We start from the raw sequence: 19,284 nt of genomic DNA, 5'->3' as shown, positions 1-19,284 counted from the left end.
TAGTCGGATTCGTTAACCACTGCGCCACGACGGGAACTCCCCTTCAATCTTCAAGGCCAGAATCTTCAGTATCTCTCTGATACCCTCTCCTCATTCTGTGTCAGATCTCTTACTACCTCCCTTTTATAGGGATACATGTAATTGCATTTAGGGCCCACTTGGATAATCCAGGATAATCTCCCAATCTCAAGATTCTTAATTTATTCATATCTGCAAGGGCCCCTTTCCTGTATATAGTAGGATTTACAAGTTCCAGGAATGAGGGCTGATAATCTTGGAGGACACTTTGCTGTCTACCACAGACTTAGAAACAGCAAACCTATGATATAGACCTAAAAAATGGGTACTGACCAATAGGGAAGTTTAAACATTAGGATGGGCAAACTAATGTAACAATCAAATTTAACCTCCTGTGGACATTAACTTGCAGACTGTGACTTACCCTCTTGTAACGCCAAGCTAAAGCTTCCTTAAGGACCCTTGTTATTGTGTTGTCTGTACATAGTTCTGTTTTCTGTAGCCCACTGTTTTTAAATTGTGGGCTATGAATTACTAGTTGGTTGTGAAATCAGTTTAGTGGGTCACAAACAGCGTTAAAAGACAGTAGAATAGGAAGTATCAGAGTGCATCACGTACAATGAGGGTAATTATTATTTCATGAAACAATATGTATATGTGTTTTGGATCATGATATAAAATACGCTTCTCACTCTAGGTTGTGGTAAAATGGAAAGCCTCTGCTGTAAGCAGATTCATTATTCATTATACTTTATAGCAGATAATCCTTGCCATTAAAGCAGGAATTAAAGCTCGCATCGATTCCAGTACTTACTGTGTGGAGTAATAGTCCACAGAATAGGTGGGTACCTATTCCTTTGAGTAAATCAACTTACAGATCCCCTGTCTCTATAAGTACTCTTTCCTAGCATTGTGTAGATTCTTCTTTCCTATTTCTTTTCTCTCTCTTTTTTTCTTTTTATGGCCACATGTGTGGCATATGGACGGTCCTGGGCCAGGAGTCAAATCAGAGTTGCAGCTGCCGACCCACACCACAGCCATGGCAACACCCGATCCGAGCTGCAGCTGGCAGCAATGCCAGATCCTTAACCCACTGAGTGAGGCCAGGGATCAAACCCACATCCTCATGGACTCTCTGTCAGGTTCTTAACCCCTTGAGCCACAACGGGAACTCCCTTCTTTCCTATTTATGCATGTGCAATAGTTCTTTTCTCATTTTACCAAAGAAAGGTATATCCCTCACCCAGGGTGTTAAACCCTTGACAAAGGGACAATTCAGCATGTCTTAGGCTTCCTGTCTTTTCCTGTTTTGCGTATATTTCAGGTAATGGTAAAGTGTGGCTCTTAGAAATACGGTATCTGGATACGTGTTACGACTTTCTGAAATCACATATACTGTGTGAGTGTGAATGGTAGGAGTGATAGCAGCTTTCCTTTCATCAACAGGTCTCTTGTATCCTCTATGGTTAAGAAATGAATTGTTATTGAAGGAGAGTCTGATGACAACAAAGTGACACCATCATTGAAGAAAATATTGAACCCTGGAGTTCCTGTCGTGACGCAGTGGAAATGAACCCAACTAGGAACCATGAGGTTGCGGATTCGATCTCTGGCCTTGCTCAGTGGGTTAAGGATCTGGCGTTGCCGTGAGCCGTGGTGTAGGTCGCAGACGCAGCTCGGATCCCGTGTTGCTGTAGCTGTAGACCGGCTGTAGACTGGCGGCTACAGCTCCAATTCGACCCCTAGCCTGGGAACCTCCACATGCCATGGGAGCAGCCCTAGAAAAGGTAAAAAGACAAAAAAAAAAAAAAGAAAGAAAAAATATTGAACCCTAAATTTCCCATATTTAAACATAAATAATTTTTTTTCCCAGCTGTTCTCAGTGCTTACCTGAAGGATGTGTCATCTGGAAAGAAAAGTGACTTCGAACAGCAGAAGGAGTAGAGGTTAGTGACACTGATTCTTTTAAATATAAAATGGATTATTTTGGAATTACCATTGTGGCTCAGCGGTAATGAACCCAACTAGTATCCATGAAGATTCGGGTTTGATCCCTGGCCCTACTCAGTGGATTAAGGATCCAGCGTTGCTGTGAGCTGTAGTGTAGGTCACAAACGTGGCTTGGATTTGGCATTGCTGTGGTTGTGGCATAGGCTGGCAGCTGCAGCTCCAGTTTGACCCCTAGCCTGGGAACCTACATAGGCCATGTGTGCGGCCTTAAAAAGGCCAAATAAAATAAAATAAAATAAAATGGATTATTTTAAAACACCTTCATATTTTTTCCCGTTACATGAAATAATTTGGTAAAAACTCAAATATAATTTTATTTTAGATTTGGCATGTATTGTTCAATAAAGGTTGAAGCATCTTGTGAAAATCACAGTTCACCAAATATTTCCTGTTCTTTCCCTTTCTGGACATTGGAGTTCATCTCATGGCAGTCTAGGAATTGGGTCAGGCCATGTGACTATTTCTGGCCCATGAGTTATGAGCAGAAGTGAAGTGTTGCCTTTCTCCGTATGAAACTCTCTAGAGCTCTCCTTTTCCTCTGCTGCAGAGGGTCATTGCTCTGTCAGCCTGGGTCCTGGAGGTCCAGGTCCTGTTCTGCCAGCCACAGTGTGCGTGTAGCTTAGGTTAGAAATGAGCCTTTGTTGCTTTAAGTCGTATGATTGTTTTGGAGGCGAGGGTGGTGTGCTTGGTGGCATGCAAAAGTTCCCAGACCAGGAATCGAACTCATGCCACAGCAGTGAAAATGCCAGATCTTTAACCACTAGGCCACCAGGGAACTACTTAAGTCATAACAATTTTGTTGTTTTGTTGCTTAAGTGTGATCTAGCCTATCCTGATACACTTATTTTATCAAATTCTATCCTAAAATATAGAAGTAATTTCAATCCTGACCTTATTTCATTTTTTAACATGTTTAATACTTTGTCTCCTAGTAATAAAAAATAAAATTATGTACTAGCTGTTGGACCGATCTATTCTTTATGGTATACTTTTATTCTTCATTAAATATATAGGAAATTTTTTATTATTATTTCCAAAAAACTGATTAGAGCTATTATAGAATTTTTATATGTGATTTTTAGATTTTTTATTTAGTTATTCCTGAAAACTGAAAACAAAATTTCAGTATATACATGGACATAATTATTAAAGGAATGCTGTGCTTTTTTTTAAATCATATTCTAATTCATAAGTAATTTTTATCAAGTTTTACTATTATAATTAAGGGATGACAGAACCATCTAGATTTATTCCTGGTTTTATGACATTATAAAAATGTATAAACTCATTCAATTCATTCTTATATCATTTTAATCTTGATTGGTTTTAATAATTGAGTTTATGAGATACATTTTATAATCCTCTCAGTTTTTAAAAAATTTACATCAAATGCATATACTAACACATTTATTTGAACTGAAAATTAAGTCAGACTTTTTCTCAAAGCGAATTCTATTTAGATGATTGGCTTGACAATGAGAATCGACTGTACTCTTAGGTTATATGGTCAATAGCACATTTTCTACAAGTTGAATAAGTTTTATTTGCAGCTTCGAGATTCAGCAAAAATATATAAAGCACATGATGAAATGAAAGTGTTTTATCAAAAATATTTTACATTAAGTTAATAATGTTTCCATTTTGCTAATCCTTTAAGGGTTATTTCAGGTAAGGCAAGATGTTTCTAAATGACAACAAAACGAATATGGATTTGGCAAATCACAGAATTGCTTTTTTGGTACATTTCCCAGACATTGTGAAAATGAATGGCTATGATGGCTGGAAAATAAATTCTTTTTCTTTTAACTCATATTTTAGATTTTCTTTTGGAGTCACACAGCCTCCCCACAGTTCTAAGCATGTGCAGATTAGGAAGTGAGCCCAGTAATGGGTCAGTTTATATAGAGAATTAAGAATCCCTTTCACTGTCTTCCTGCTCGTTAAGATTTTCCTCATACTTCTGCCCCCAGGAGCTTGTTTTTTAAATATATCCTTACCAGAATTCCCCCTAATTCCACTCACCCAAGAGAAATGAAAAAATAATTTTACACAAAGACTTGTTTTCAAATGTTCGTGGAAGCTTTATTTATAATAGTCCAAACCAAGAAAAAGTCCATCAACTGGTAAATGGATAAACAAATTGTGGCATCTTTTTTTTTTTTCCTTAAGGGCCGCACCTGCAGCATATGGAAGGTCCCAGGCTACGGGTTGAATAGGAGCTGCAGCTGCCGGCCTATACCACAGCCACAGCCACCTGGGAACTGAGCCACGACTGTGACCTACACCCCAGCTCTTGGCAATGCTGGATCCTTAACCCACTGAATGGGGCCAGGGATTGAACCCGCATCCTCATGGATACTAGTCATATTCATTGTCTTGGAGCCACATTTTGGGAGTTCCCTGTGGCTTGCTTTAATCATACCAAATTGTGTTTTTGAGATCCATCCATGTTAATATGTACACATATAGTTCATTTAAATATATGTAGGCTGTTCCACTGTACGAATAAATTCCAGTTACTTAACCATTTTTATACTAAGGGACAGTTAGCTCTGCTTTTTAATTTTTTGCTATTAGCAACAGTGATCCAATGAACATCCTGTACAAGTCGCCTTCAGCATATGTTTAAGAATCTCTTTAGATGATGCATTTGGACATGTTATTGCTGGCCTGAAGGATATGGCTTTCAACTATATTAGGCATCAAAAAATTGATCTTAAAGATGGTCAATACCAATTATATTCCATGAATCATGTATGAATGCTCCTGTTTCCCTGTGTTTAATATTTCATATAATCAGATTTGTTAATCTTGGAGAGAAATACCATCTCATGTGCACATTGTGGATTGCTAGTAATGTGCATTGTTTATCTCATTATCTCCCTTCCCCCCTCTTCACCCCAAGTTGTTGGTTCTTCCATGCTGTTCCTCTGAATAAATGATAACCCTTATTATTCTAGATGCTCAAGCCAGCAATCTGGCGTCACCCCTGAGTCATCATCCCTCCTCCCCCACATCCACCCACCAAGTCCCCTCTGCTCTTATTTCTTGTCCACAATGTTAAAATAATGTCCTAACTAGTCTCTTTCCTCCAGTGTATCCCCTTACAGCTGATTCCCCTCATTTTAGGGAGATTATCTTTCTGAAACACAAACCTGATTATGCAATTGCCCACCCCCCACCCCAACAACCCCCAGATGGTTTTCCATTGGTCAGACTCTGGCGTGGCTTGTTAGGATCATCACAAGCTGGCCTCTGGGCCTCCAGCCTCATTTCTCTCAAGATCCTCGATCCAGTGTTACTGAGTCAGTTTACGTTTCAGGATGTATCCCTGCCTCCAACACTCTCTCCTTTTTCTCCTCTGGCTAATTTTTCTTCATCCTCAATTAAGATGTCATTGCCTTCAGGAAACACGTCCTGATGCTCTAGGACTGGTGTCTGGTGATGGTGGTGGTGTGTGTTCTCTGAAGGACATCATAGCATGAAGCTAAAGACTTTGGGCTCTGGGGAGTGTCTGCTGTGGCTCAGTGGAAACGAATTTGACTAGTGTCCGTGAGGATATGGGTTCAATCCCTGGCCTCGCTCAGTGGCATTGCCGTGAGCTGTGGTTTAGATCGCAGACGCGGCTCGGATCCCACGTTGTTGTGGCTGTGGCGTAGGCTGGCAGCTATAGCTCTGATTCAACCCCTAGCCTGGGACCTTCCATATGCCATGAATTTGGCCCTTTAAAAAAAAAAATTGGGGGCTCTGGAGCCAGAGTACCTGGGTTAGAATCCTGGCTCTGCCATTTCCTAACCGTGTCACTTTGGGCAAACTCATTTCTTCATGACTCAGTTTTCTTACCTGGAAATGGCAATGTTAATAGTACTTACTTTGTAGAAATCACTATGAAACTCAAATAAATTAGCATGCGTGCTATTCTTAGAACAGTGACTGTTGCCAAGTAAGCACTTAATGAATATTAGCTGTATAAAAACAGCATTCATTCCTTTATAATTACTTGTTTACTTGCTTGTATTCTGCACGTTAGGCTCCTGTAGGGTAGAACTTGTGTGCATTTTGTTTGTATCTTTTAAAGCTAGTATACAGCCTGATCCATAGTAAAAATTTAATTAGGATTTACAGATTGATTGAAGGAATGTATATGCAAATAAAGAAGATATTCTTTTTGTGTGTGTGCTTTTAGGGCCGCACCCGCGGCACATGGAGGTTCCCAGGCTAGGGGTTGAATCGGAGCTGCAGCTGCCAGCCTACACCAGAGCCATAGCAATGCCAGATCCATGCCGCATCCATGACCTATGCCACAGCTCATGTCAATGCTGGATCCTTAACCCACTGATTGGAGCCAGGGATCCAACCCACATCCTCATGGATACTAGTCAGGTTCTTAACCCCTGAGACACAGTGGGAACTCCAAAGAAGATATTCTTGAAGCCAATCTGACTGAAAAAGTGTTCTCTAATTTTATTAATTGAATTGCTTTTCTTTCTGGGTCTTTAGCCAGTTTTTCTTAATCAAATGCCATATGATCAGCATATCCTAGATTCTTCCCAGTATTTGCTTCTTCAGTACTTTTCCTATTTCTTTGTCTTAAAACTGTACTAATGGGATAATGACCTCATTCCTTTACAGTGAGTCTTGTCATCTGTCTGTTCATAGGAATTTTAAAAGTCCGCCATCATCATCATCTCTGTATTGTCATCACGCCATCAGAGTCACCATCACCACCCCCATTGTCATCCTTAAGTGATTTTTTAATCCCACTTGCTGCCTGTCCAAAACAAGGCAGATACCACATAGCTTTAGCAAACCTCTTTTACTGTTCCAACATACTTTCATTCCCAAGCCTGTTACAGTGGTGCTCATGGTGTGAGGGAGTATAGCAGAGTGATTAAGAGCATAAGCTAGGAAGCTAGATTCCTTGGATTCAAATTTTGGCTCAGCCATTTACAAGCTGTGCACCTCAGGCAAATTACTTCACTTCTCTGTGCCCAAATCTTGGGAAAGTTATCTAACCTCTCTGGGCCTTAATTCCCTCCTCTGTCAAATTGGACTGATGCTAGTACCTGTTTCATAGGCTTTTTCTGAGGATTAAATGTAGTATATAGGTAAAGCACTTAGAACAGTGTCTGACACATAATTAGCTCTTAGGAAATGCTGATTATTGTTATACTTATATTGTCCTTCTTTCCTGGAGTGTTCTGCCCTCTCCCTTCTGTGTAATTAAGCCCTTTATCCTGAAGGCTCAGCTTAAGTTCCATGTATGACTTGAAATCGCCCTGTTTCTGGTTCTTATTGATATCCCTCCCCTCTATATTCATTTGGTGCTTATCATCTGACCCACATCATTTAACCCAATTATGTCTTGAAGTCTTTTGCCTCCTCACCCCGCTGCAGTTTACCTTCTCTGAGAGCAGGAGGTATGTCTTATTTGAGCTCTCTCTGAGTTCCAGCCTCACATCTTTAAGGATGAGATGGAAATTTCTACCCGAGTGTCCCACCTCTGCCTCAGAGACCACGTGCTGGGTAGTCTCACCTCCATATGCTCTTTCCACGCGACTCCACCTTGCTCTGTGCTTTAGGAGCTGGCCTCCTAGGACTGCATTTCCCTGGGCCCAGGCTTTGGGAGGCACCAGCAAGAGATTGGAGGGTGGAGGGGTTTTTATTACGTTGGGTCCCTCCAGCCTGGAGGGCACAAAGCCCTTGGGCAGCCCTTCCCTTCAGCCGCATCTCTTGCTGAGCGCAGATAACTGCTCCCTCTCCTGGAACTTTCATGCCTATGGGTATGGGTGTAACAGCCCAATTAGGGTGCTTCATCATCCCTTGTTAGTGGCCTTAACAGCCTACACAACTTTAATTTCTTCTTTTTTAATCCTTATATCATTATTTTTTCTTGTCTTAGTCTAGGAACTCCAGGGAAATGTTAAATAGAACTGATGTAAATGGAAATCTCATTTTGTACCTGATTTCAAAGAGGAAGTTTCTAATTTTTTACCGTTAAATGTAATACTTGCTGAGGTTTACTGTAGACATTATCAGAAATTTTATTTCTACTTTGCTAAGAGCTTTTTCTGCATCTATTGCTGTGATCATATTATTATTATAATTACTATTTTTTGCTTTTTAGGGCTGCAACCACGGCATATGGAGGTTCCCAGGCTAGGGTCCAATCAGAGCTGTAGCCAACGGCCTGTGCCACAGCCACAGCAACGCGGGATCTGAACTGGTTCTGTGGCCTACACCCCAGCCACAGCAATGCTGGATCCTTAACCTACTGAGCGAGGCCAGGGATTGAACCTGCAGCCTCATGGTTGCTGGTTGAATTTGTTTCTGCTGCGCCACAATGGGAAATTCTATTTTTTTTTTAACATTCTTTCTTCTGTCAATGTAGTAAATTATAGTGATTGATTTACTTTTCACTCCTAGAGTAAATCTAACACAGTTGTGATATGCTATTCTTTTTACATATATTTATATTCATTTTGCAAATATTTTGTTTAGAAATTTTATACCTATGAGAATGGTCAACGTATAATTTTACTTTCTTAAAATGTATTTACCAGGGAGTTCCTGTTGTGGGTCAGCGGATTAAGAACCCAACTAATATCCATGAGGATGCGGGTTTGATCCCTGGCCTCACTCAGTAGGTTAAGGATCTGGTGTTGCAGCCGTAGTGAAGGTTGCAGCTGTGGCTCGGAACCAGTGTTACTGTAGCTGTGGCATAGGATGGCCTGGCCTGGGAACTTAAATTTGCTTCAGGTGCAGCCCTAAAAAAAATAAATTAATAAAAAATGTATTTGTCAGGTTTGGGTGTCACGGTTATGCTAGCTCATAAAACAATCCTCTTTTTATATTCTGAGGAAGAGTTCTGAGGTCAGCATTATTTCTTCCACAAAGGTTTAGTAGAATTTGCTGGTGAAGTCATCTAGGCCTGGTGTTTTCTCTGTGGAAAAATTTTAAATTATGGGGTCTTTTTTTTTTTTTTTTTTTTTGTCTTTTTCAGGCTGTACCTGTGGCATATGGAGGTTCCCAGGCTAGGGGTCTAATCGGAGCTACAGCTGCCAGCCTATGCCACAGCTACAGCAACACCAGATCCAAGCCACGTCCGTGACCTATACACCACAGCTCACGGCAATGCCAGATCCTTAACCCACTGAGCGAGGCCAGGGGTCAAACCCGAAACCTCATGGTTCCTAGTCGGACTCGTTTCTGCTGCGCCACGACGGGAACTCCTGTTGGCCTTTTTCAATTTATTAACGTGGATGCTTAGCATATTGATTTGAAACCTTTCTTCTTTTCTGCTCTGTGCATTTTAAAGTAGGGATGACTTTTGAGGAGGGTGGGAACCCTCTGGGCTATAGAGTAGCTGGAGAAAGAGTCCGAGGAGATGGGACCTGCATTTTCAGAAAGGGGAAGGGGAGTGCAGAGCAGACTGACAGAATATTGTAGGCAAAAACTTAGCGGCAAGAATGCATTTAAAAATTTTAATAGAAAACTTCAAACATATACACAAGCAGAGAGAGAGATGTAATAAACCCTTATGTACCCATCACCTGATTTCATGACCCAACTTTTCCTCTATCCTATTTTGAAGCAAACCCTGGGTGGCATATGATTTCTTATGCAAATATTTCAGCCTACAGGTCTAAAAGATTAGGAATCTGGGAGTTCCCGTCGTGGCGCAATGGTTAACGAATCCGACTAGGAACCATGAGGTTGCGGGTTCGGTCCCTGCCCTTGCTCAGTGGGTTGATGATCCGGCGTTGCCGTGAGCTGTGGTGTAGGTTGCAGACGCGGCTCGGATCCTGCGTTGCTGTGCCTCTGGCGTAGGCCGGTGGCTACAGCTCCGATTCAACCCCTAGCCTGGGAACCTCCATATGCCGCGGGAGCGGCCCAAGAAATAGCAACAACAACAACAACAACAACAAAAGACAAAAAGACAAAAGACAAAAAAAAAAAAAAAAAAGATTAGGAATCTTTTTGTGTGTGTATATTTAAAACAAAATCAGCCTATTGGGGACTTTGTAATGAGGTGCTAATAAGCAGTAACATTATCATGGTAATTTGGCCTGAGGACTCATGAATATCCAAATCCGGGGCCATATAGCCTTCTTACTCTTAAACCCCAAATCACATCTTGGAACTGTTACAACTCTGATAGAACAAAAAGTCACACCTGTCAGTATCAGAGAAAAAGGATCCAAAGATTTTGGCCTCGGAGAGGTCATTGAGAAACATGTTTCCGTAAGTGATCAGGAGTCTGACCATTTAGATCACTCGCGTGGGAAGCCCACACAGTCTGGCATAGCCCCTGAGCCGTGTTAAGGGTCATGATGCCGGATGCAAATTACAGGCACACACTCTGGTGGTTGCGTGGCCCAGCCTCTGCTGCCTTGAACTGTTCTCCTCACTCTAGCTTTTGGTGTTGCCCCTTTGTATCCTCCTGTGGGGGCGGGTTTTGTGATCTTGGACGAAGCATGCTCTTTCTCTGCTCCTGGCAATAGCATAGTTAAAACAAAACAAAACAAAACAAAAAACCCAAAAAACGAGTTCCTTTCGGGTGCATTGGAAACAATATGACTGGTATCCCTATCCATGAGGACTTGGGTTTGATCCCCGGCCTTGCTCAGTGGATTAAGGATCCGGCATTGCTGTGGCTGTGGTGTAGGCCGGCGGCTACAGTTCTGATTCGACCCCTAGCCTGGGAACTTTCATATGCCACAAGGGGGGCCCTAAAAAGCAAAAAAAAAAAAAAGATTTTGGAATCAGATAGAACTGAATCCTATGTCCTCTACTGAAGAGATCTAGATACTGTTTTAGCAAATTTTCTTTTTTTTTTTTATAATTTTTTAATTTTCCCACTGTACAGCAAGGGGGTCAGGTTAAATTTTCTCATCAATAAAACAGATTGGTAATGGCTACCTAGCAAGGCCATTGTAAGAATGAATATATACGATATGTGAACTGCCTGGTATTTCTGTTACTCATTTATCTCAGTGTAAGGTTGAACCTGCCTTCCTAGGAATTATCTAAACCTTAGTATGTCTCTTTGGATTTGGTCAACAGAAATTCCACAAATTAAACTCTAGTTGAACATTTGTTACCATTATGCCAGACTCCCTGAGTTGTCCGCTTTTAGAATGTTTTTTGCATTTCTTAATTTCTGCATTTCTTAGTTTCTCACTATTCTGCCCTGGGTGGCAGGAGTGCTTGTCCTCCGCTGCACATCAGAATGTTAGAAATTCTTATTTAACGGAAACGTCCTGCCTTTGTACTATCTCCTGACAGCATTAGCATTCTTAGAACTCCACATTTATATTTCATCATATCCTCTCTCACCCGTTTTGAGTTCTTAATTGAGTCATAATAATTTGGAGAGAAGGTATTATTTTTCAATAGCACCATGGGGAAGCAGAATACTAGGATGAGAGAAGAGGATTTGAAGGAAAGTTTGGAGACCCCAAAGGAAATACTCACTTGCTTCACAGACTTGCTTGCAGTTAGCTTCCCTGGTAACCAGATGGATGCTTCACTGGGCCAGCCTCGTATCTCTTTAGTCTCTGTGGCTTCATTTTCCTGTCTGCAAAGTGATAGATAAAAATGCCAGTGGTCAGTATCCTCTGAGTGGATTCTGAATAAATGTTCATGTGATTAGTTAATAATAATAGCATCATAATACCTACTCCACAGGGTCAGGGAGAGAGGAGCTCATTATGTGCTGTGGTTAAACACAAGAGTTTTAGGCCAGGCAACCTGGGTTTGAAGCCCAACTTGACGCCTTGCTACCCACGTGACTTTGGGCAAGTTACTCCTCCTTTTAAAGCTTTACTTTCTTCATCTGTAAAATGGCAGTATAATAGCATCTATTTCTTAGGGCAGTTAAAGCATTAAATGAAATAAATTCTGGTATTTAAGCATTCTATAAAATCTTTTAATGATTAGTCTTAAAAAGGACTAATAATGATTAAAGTATTGAAATAAGTAGGTATGAAAGTCCCAGAACAGTAGGTACTTAATAAATGTGAGAAGTTGAACATTATTTTTCTCTCTTTCAATGCTTACTTCTCTGTCATCTGAATAGCAAGGATGAAATGCAAATGGTAAGGGCTCAAATCCTAAAACCAAAAAACTGGCTTCAGTTTCTTCATCTATAAAGTTAGGATAATAGGAGAACCTACCTCATAAGATTATTATGAGGATTTAATGGTTTGATATAGTGAAGTATTAAATGACAACCTCAGCACAATTCAGTGCTATATATATGTATATTTATAATATAAAAGATATTTTATTTATTATCTTTTTTTATTTCTTAATTTTTTCATCCAAAATTCCAGGTGCGTAAGTCCTCATTATGTAAGTACGTGGATGACTGTGGATAGGTCCTATTATAACAACTAGAGTTTGAAAACTCAGAAGAGAACCATGAAAACCAGTATATACAGTTATCATATTAATAATTATTTAACACTTATTACACAGTGGTTATTGATTTAAATACTCGACATGGATTATCTTCTTTAATTCTTACGACAATCCTTTGAGGTAGAAGCTGTTTTATCCTTATGTTACAGATGAGAGAAATGAGGCACAGAGAGGTTATGTAACTTACCTGAGCTCACAGAGTAGAGCCAGATCAACTCCGAGTCTGAGTTGTGTGATCAGCTCCACAGCCCTTGCATGTCACTCTCTTGTCCTAGCACCTTCCCGGTGAGACAGGCAGAATGGGTCTCTGCAGGTCATGGGCTTAGGGCAGAGGTTCTCCACACTCTGCATCACTCACCCTTTTGAGATACAAGTGGACTTTTGTAAAAAAGGCACACGTCCTGGTTAAGTTTTCCTGGTTGAGTCTAGGACGTTTAAAGCATATGTCAGTCTTCTGTGTAGTCTAATGCTAGTCCAAAAATTCGGATAACGTATGTTTTTCCCCTAAAATTTATTTGACTCTTTATCCCAAGATGTGTTTATAAAGCATAAAGATGAACATGTCATAAGCGTGTGCCCTCATGGGCATGTTTATGTTAACGCAAACATAAGCGGATTAACAGGTACATTTGAAAGTACAATTGACCCTTGAGCAATGCATGTTGTGGGTGTGACCCTCTACACAGTGGAAAATTCGTGTCTAACTTAGCTTTGCAGTTGGCCCTCCACATATCCGGTTCCCTGCTCTTGGCTTCAGCCAACCTTGTATCCTGTGGTAGGTACCACACTACACATTTACGGAAAAGAAGCCACCTGTAAGTGGACCCACGCAGTTCAGACTTGTCAAGGGTCAGCTTCACTGGAGCCTGGCTCAATGAAAAACATGGTTATCACTTCACAGAATGCTTGGCCATCAGCAGCTCTGACAACGACACTATTAATTAAATTTCTGAACACAGAGAGGCAGCAGATACCAAAGAGGTGTTAGGATTTTTTTTTTTTTTCTTGTGGGGGGAAACCATGGCAGCTCACGTGGCCACAATTTCTGGAATGCTCCTGTGTGCCAGCGCCCTGAACCTCCCCTTGTGTTCCAGACAGGGAGAGTTTGATACTGAAACTGCAGTGGTTTAGGATCCAACTCACACCCAGAAGCCACTGGTTTCCTCAGTTTTATCATCAACATCTGTAGGCAATAATTACTGCTTTGGTCACCCATCCCCATTTGCTCTTCTTTTGGGTCGGAACATCCTGCATTTCCTCTGATGATCCTTTTTCCATGACTCATTCCAGGGGTACTGTGGGCGGGGGAGGGGAGGGGTGCACCTTTCTGGCCCCGGTCATGGAACAGAGGACCAACAGCTGACTAATCAGGAGTGGACAGTGACCCACATTGATCCAGTCGGTGTGGATCTGGGACCATTGGGGGGGGCATTCGGAAAGGGTGTTGTCTGCTCTGCTGGAATACACGCGGGAGGATGGGAACTCAGAGAGCTACTGAGTGGAGAACGAGATTGAAGATGTTGGCAGGACCATCTGAGTGGAAAATGAGACTGACTCCAACCACGAGAGCAGAGCCGAGAGGGAAGGAAACTGCGTCATTTTGATAATGTCACTTGAGCTCCTGGCTCACGTCATGTCTGAAAATCATCCCGAGACTTTTCAAAAACAAGCCAAAGCCCTTTGCTGATGCCAGTTTGAGTTGAGTTTCTGTCACTTGCAACAGAAGAGTCTTACCTGACATGGCATCTAATAGACTATGGAACTTTGTATTATCTGTGATAGCTTGTGCCACAGTTTTAAAAACATCTCTCTGATCCTTTGTTACTCTGGCTGTGGCATAGGCCAGTGGCTGCAGCTCTGATTTGACCCCTAGCCTGGGAACTTCCATGTGCCACGGATGTGGCTCTAAAAAGCAAAAAACAAAACAAAACGAAAACCTATCTATCTAGGAATCCCTGCTGCTGCGCAGTGCTATAAGCGGCCTCTGTGGAGGGCTGGGATGCAGGTTTGATTTCTGGCCTGGCACAGTGAGTTAAGGATCTGGCTAATGTTTCCACAACTGTGATGTAGGTTGCAGCTGGGTCTTGGGTCTGCTCCTTGGCCTGGGAACTCCATATGCTGTGAGACAGCACCCCCCCCACACACACAAAAAAAAAAAAGAAAAGAAAAAAAACCTATCTATTTGTCTATCTCTTCCTATTTTTAAAAATATGGTAAACCTTTATGTTTTCTGGGGATCTCCTAGAGACCTCCTGAGCGATTGGGAATACTCTGTTATAAGGTACTTAAATTACACCTGAAGTGGTATAGTGTGATTTGGAAATAGACTTTGATTAATTATGAATGTCTAGGAGTTCCCATTGTGGCGCAGTGGAAACGAATCTGACTGGGAACCATGAGGTTGCCGGTTCAATCCCTGGCCTTGCTCAGTGGGTTAAGGATCTGGTGTTGCCCTGAGCTGTGGTGTAGGTTGCAGATGCAGCTTGGATCCTGTGTTGCTGTGGTTGTGGCATAGGCAGCTGTAGTTCTGATTGGACCCCTGGCCTGGGAACCTCCATATGCCATGGGTGTGGCCCTAAAAAGCAAAAAAAAAAAAAAAAAAAAAAAAAAAAAAAGTTATAAAGAAGTATAATTGATATGCTAGGAAAGTAGAGAAAATGGAATTGTGTAAAATAATCAATTAAAACCAAAAAAAGGAATAAATGAGTGTAAGACCAAAAAAACCCCCCAAAACCCCAAAAAAACCAAAAAAGAAACAAAGAATAAGGGCAATGAATAGACAAGAGTAACAAGTATGATAAATATTAATTTGGTTATATCAATAATAACTGTAAATGTCAATGGTCTAAATATACCAAGTGAAAAACAGAGATTGTCTGAGTGAATTGAAAAAAACAAGATCCAGGAGTTCCCGTCGTGGCACAGTGGTTAATGAATCCAACTAGGAACCATGAGGTTGCGGGTTCGGTCCCTGCCCTTGCTTAGTGGGTTGACGATCCAGCGTTGCCGTGAGCTGTGGTGTAGGTTGCAGACGCGGCTCGGATCCTGCGTTGCTGTGGCTCTGGCGTAGGCCGGTGGCTACAGCTCCGATTCGACCCCTAGCCTGGGAACCTCCATATGCTGCAAGAGCGGCCCGAGAAATGGCAAAAATACCAAAAAAAAAGAAAAAAACAAGATCCAAATGCTGCTGAACCACACTCGGGTCCATTGGCCTGCATGCAGTAAAGCCCATCTGCTGTCAAAGACGTGGACTCCTTGCCTGGTTCCCTGCAATAAATGCTGTGCTTCCCTTCACCACAACCTGGTGTCAGCAGATTTGCTTTACTGCATGAGAGCAAGGGGACCCAAGCTTGGTTTGGCAACACAACCGTATGTTGTGTACAAGAAATCAACTTTAAATATGGGTTGGATATGGGGTTTCCATTGCAGTTCAGCGGTAATGAACCTGATTAGTATTCAGGAAGATGCGGGTTCTATTCCTGGCCTTGCTCAGCGGGTCAAGGATCCGGCGTTACCAAGAGGTGCGGTGTTGCTGTGAGCTGTGGCGTAGGTTGCAGATGCAGCTCAGATCTGGCCTTGCTGTGGCTGTGGTGTAGGCCGGCAGCTGTAGTTCTGATTGGACCCCTACCCTGGGAACTTCCATACGCTACAGGTATGGCCCTAAAAAAAAAAAAAAAAGGATTAGATAGATTAAAAGGTAGATTAAAAGTAAAGATAGACTAAAAGTAAAGGGATGGAGAAAGGCATACCATGGGAACACCAATCAAAAGAAAGTTGAACTAGTAATACTAATTTCAGGCAAGGCAGACTTCGGAGCAAGGAAAATTAAGAAGGATAAAGAGAGGTATTACATAATGATAAAAGGGTCAGTTCTCTAAGAAGACATGATAATCCTTAAAGTGTATGTACCCAACAGTAGAGCATTAAAATAAGTGAGGCAAAAATTGATAGAGCCAAAAGGAAAGGCAGATGAATTCACTGTTATAGTTGGAGACCCAAAATCCTTCTGTCAGTATTCCGCAGAAATTTAGACAGGACATAGTTGAAGTGAACAGCATCATCAATCAATATGATATAACTGACTTTTATAGGATACTTCCTCCAACCACAGAAGAGTAAAGTTTTTTCTCTAACTCACACAGAGCATTCACTAAGATAGACCACATTCTGGGCCACAGAACACATCTTAACAAATTGAAAAAAATAGATATCACACAATGTATGCTGTCAGTTCACAGTGAAATTAATTGAGCTAGAAATCAAAACAGAAAGATAGCTGAAAAATTCTGAAATGCTTGGAAGCTGAACAACACAATTCTCAATAACTTATAGGTCAAATAAGATGTCTTAAAAGAAATTTTAAAATATTCTGAATTAACTGAAAGTGAAAATACAACTTTTCAAAATTTGTGGGATTCAGTAAAAGCACTGCCTAAAGGAAAATTTATGGCGTTGAACACATATGTTGGAAAAGAAAAATAACCTAAAATTAACAGTCTAAGCTTCCATTTTAGGAAACTAGAAAAAGGACACATTAAATCCAAAGAAGAAAATAAATATTCAAAATTAGAGCAGAAATCAATACAATTGAAAACAGGAATTAATGAAATCAAAAGATGGTTCTTTGAAAAGATCAATAAAATTGATAAACCTCCAGCTAGGCTGATTAAGAGAAAAAGAGAAGACAGAAATTACTGTACCAGTAATGAAAGAGGGGCCATCACCACCGAGCCTGTAGATCTTAAAAGGAGAATAAAGGAATATTATGAATGATTCTGTGTTCATAAATTCGATACTCTAGATGAAATGGACCAAGTTCGTGAAAGACGCAATCTACCAAAAGCTCATTCAAGAAGAATCTGACTTTGCCTATATCTAGCAAAATTGAATCAATAATTAATAACCTCCCCAAACAGAAAGTACCAGATAGGTTCACTGGTGAATTCTAACAAACATTTAAAGAAGAATTTACACCAATTTTATACAATCCCTTTGAGAAAGTAGAAGCAGAGGGAGTACTTCCTAATTCATTCTATGAGGTCAGTACGATCCTACTACCAAGATCAGATGAGGACTTATAAGAAAGGAAAACTATAGACCAGTATCTCTCACAAACAGTGATACGAAAATCCTTAACAAAATATTGACAAGCCAGTCCAACAATGCATAAAATGAAGTGTACCTCATGGTCAAGTGGGGTTTATTCTGTATGAAAAATAATGTGATCATTTCAATAGATGCAGTGACAGCATTTGACGAGATAGTACCTTGAGAATGATTGTTGTATACATCTATTGTTGTAATCTACCGTCCTTCTATTTATTCTATCTATATAGCTAGATAAAGGCTATACAGCAAAATGCTGACAGACGTTTTCTTTTCTTTCTTTCTTTTTTTTTTTTTTTTGCTTTTCTGAATTTTTAAAGTTTTCTGTAAAATTTTCTGGAAAAAAGTACTAAGCATGATTTCAGAAACCTTTACTGGTTTGGCAAGAGTCTGCTAATGCTTGAAATGCTTGTTAAAAGATCTCAGCTAAAAGGAACAGACCCACAGTCTCCTAGTGCCTGCCAATGGGGGTGGACTTGGGAACTGGAAGAGCCTCCTCTGGTAGAATGCTCAAGTGGCCTGATTTGGTATTTCCCAACTGACCATCTGTGTGCCTGCAGATGACAGAGCAGCACAGAAACCTGTCCTCGTCTCTTCCCCGTAGTCTCATTTTGTATAAACCCTGGTCATTGCTATCATTGATGGAGGGATGAGTTTCTTTTTGAGATTGATGTCCAACATCAGCCTGAGCAGCTGAACATCTGTAAGTCATACACACGTGTGTGCATACACACGTATTTACCATGATGCTGAAGGTTCAAAATATAGGTGTTGATAGAGCACCTGATTAACCTAGTTTCAGATTTACAAACAGAGCTAATGGTTTTGTTAAAGCCTAAGTCAGCTTCCTTTCTTCTTGAACTGTCAGTCCTCTGTCTGCTCTCTGGAAAGCAATTTTTTTTTTTTTTTTTTTTTTTTGTCTTTTCTAGGGCCACACCTGTGGCATATGGAGATTCCCAGGCTGGGGTCTCATCGGAGCCGTAGCTGCCGGCCTACACCACAGCCACAACAACTCGGGATCCCAGCCACGTCTGCAACCTACACCACAGCTCACGGCAATGCCAGATCCTTAACCCACTGAGCAAGGCCAGGGATTGAACCCGCAACCTCATGGTTCCTAGTCGGATTCATTAACCACTGAGCCACGACGGGAACTCCAGGAAAGCAGTATTTTCTGATTTGGGTTCTAAACTGACTAGTTTGACTTCGGATAGACTCATCATCATATCCTGCACAAATCACCGCATCGTACCTCAGATTATCTCCTCTTGGGGTGGGATGACCACCATGAGTTTACAGGCACACTTTTACTGTGTGTCTTTACCTCTGAGCCTAAGACATCACCTTCCTGTCTGTCTCCTACCTCTATAGTCTGTAGCAGATTCATAGAGCCAAGAGAGTGGCTTCTGGAGTCCTCTATAACTCGATTTAAATCCCTGCCGTAGGAGTTCCGGTCGTGGCTCAGTGGTTAAGGAACCCGACTAGTATCTCTGAGGACGTGGGTTCGATCCCTGGTCTCGCTCAGTGAGTTAGGGATCCAGTGTTGCCATGAGCTGTGGTGTAGATCGCAGATGTGGCTCAGATCCTACATTGCTGTGGCTGTGGTGTAGGCCAGCAGCTGCAGCTCTGATTCCATCCCTAGCCTGGGAACTTCCATATGCTTCGGGTACAGCCCTAAAACAAACAAACAAACAAACAAAATCCCTGCCACATTTTTTGCCAGCT

At 41.3% G+C, this 19,284-nt stretch overlaps 1 protein-coding gene across 3 annotated transcripts in view; it reads left to right on the top strand.

Moving 5' to 3' along the window:
• The window catches only part of TMEM178B (transmembrane protein 178B), a 507,816-nt gene that overhangs the window by 3,301 nt on the left and 485,231 nt on the right, over positions 1 to 19,284 (top strand). The window contains exons 2-3 of one of the 3 annotated variants that reach the window (XM_085005273.1): positions 1,465 to 1,805; positions 1,892 to 1,964. In XM_085005273.1, coding sequence (XP_084861399.1) covers positions 1,916 to 1,964 — 49 coding nt within the window. In that variant the 5' untranslated portion in view covers positions 1,465 to 1,805; positions 1,892 to 1,915. The remainder of the gene's footprint in view (positions 1 to 1,464; positions 1,806 to 1,891; positions 1,965 to 19,284) is intronic. The other 2 variants (XM_085005274.1, XM_085005275.1) reach the window with 2 other exon arrangements.

Source organism: Sus scrofa, chromosome 18, assembly GCF_054392235.1.
Source record: "Sus scrofa isolate SSC_HxYL_T2T_F1_AM1 chromosome 18, Sscrofa_HxYL_maternal_Yorkshire_Landrace_v2.0, whole genome shotgun sequence".
Classification (NCBI taxonomy): Eukaryota; Metazoa; Chordata; class Mammalia; order Artiodactyla; family Suidae; genus Sus; species Sus scrofa.
Note: the sequence above shows the minus strand (reverse complement) of the source record. Positions and strands in the feature narration are given on the sequence as shown.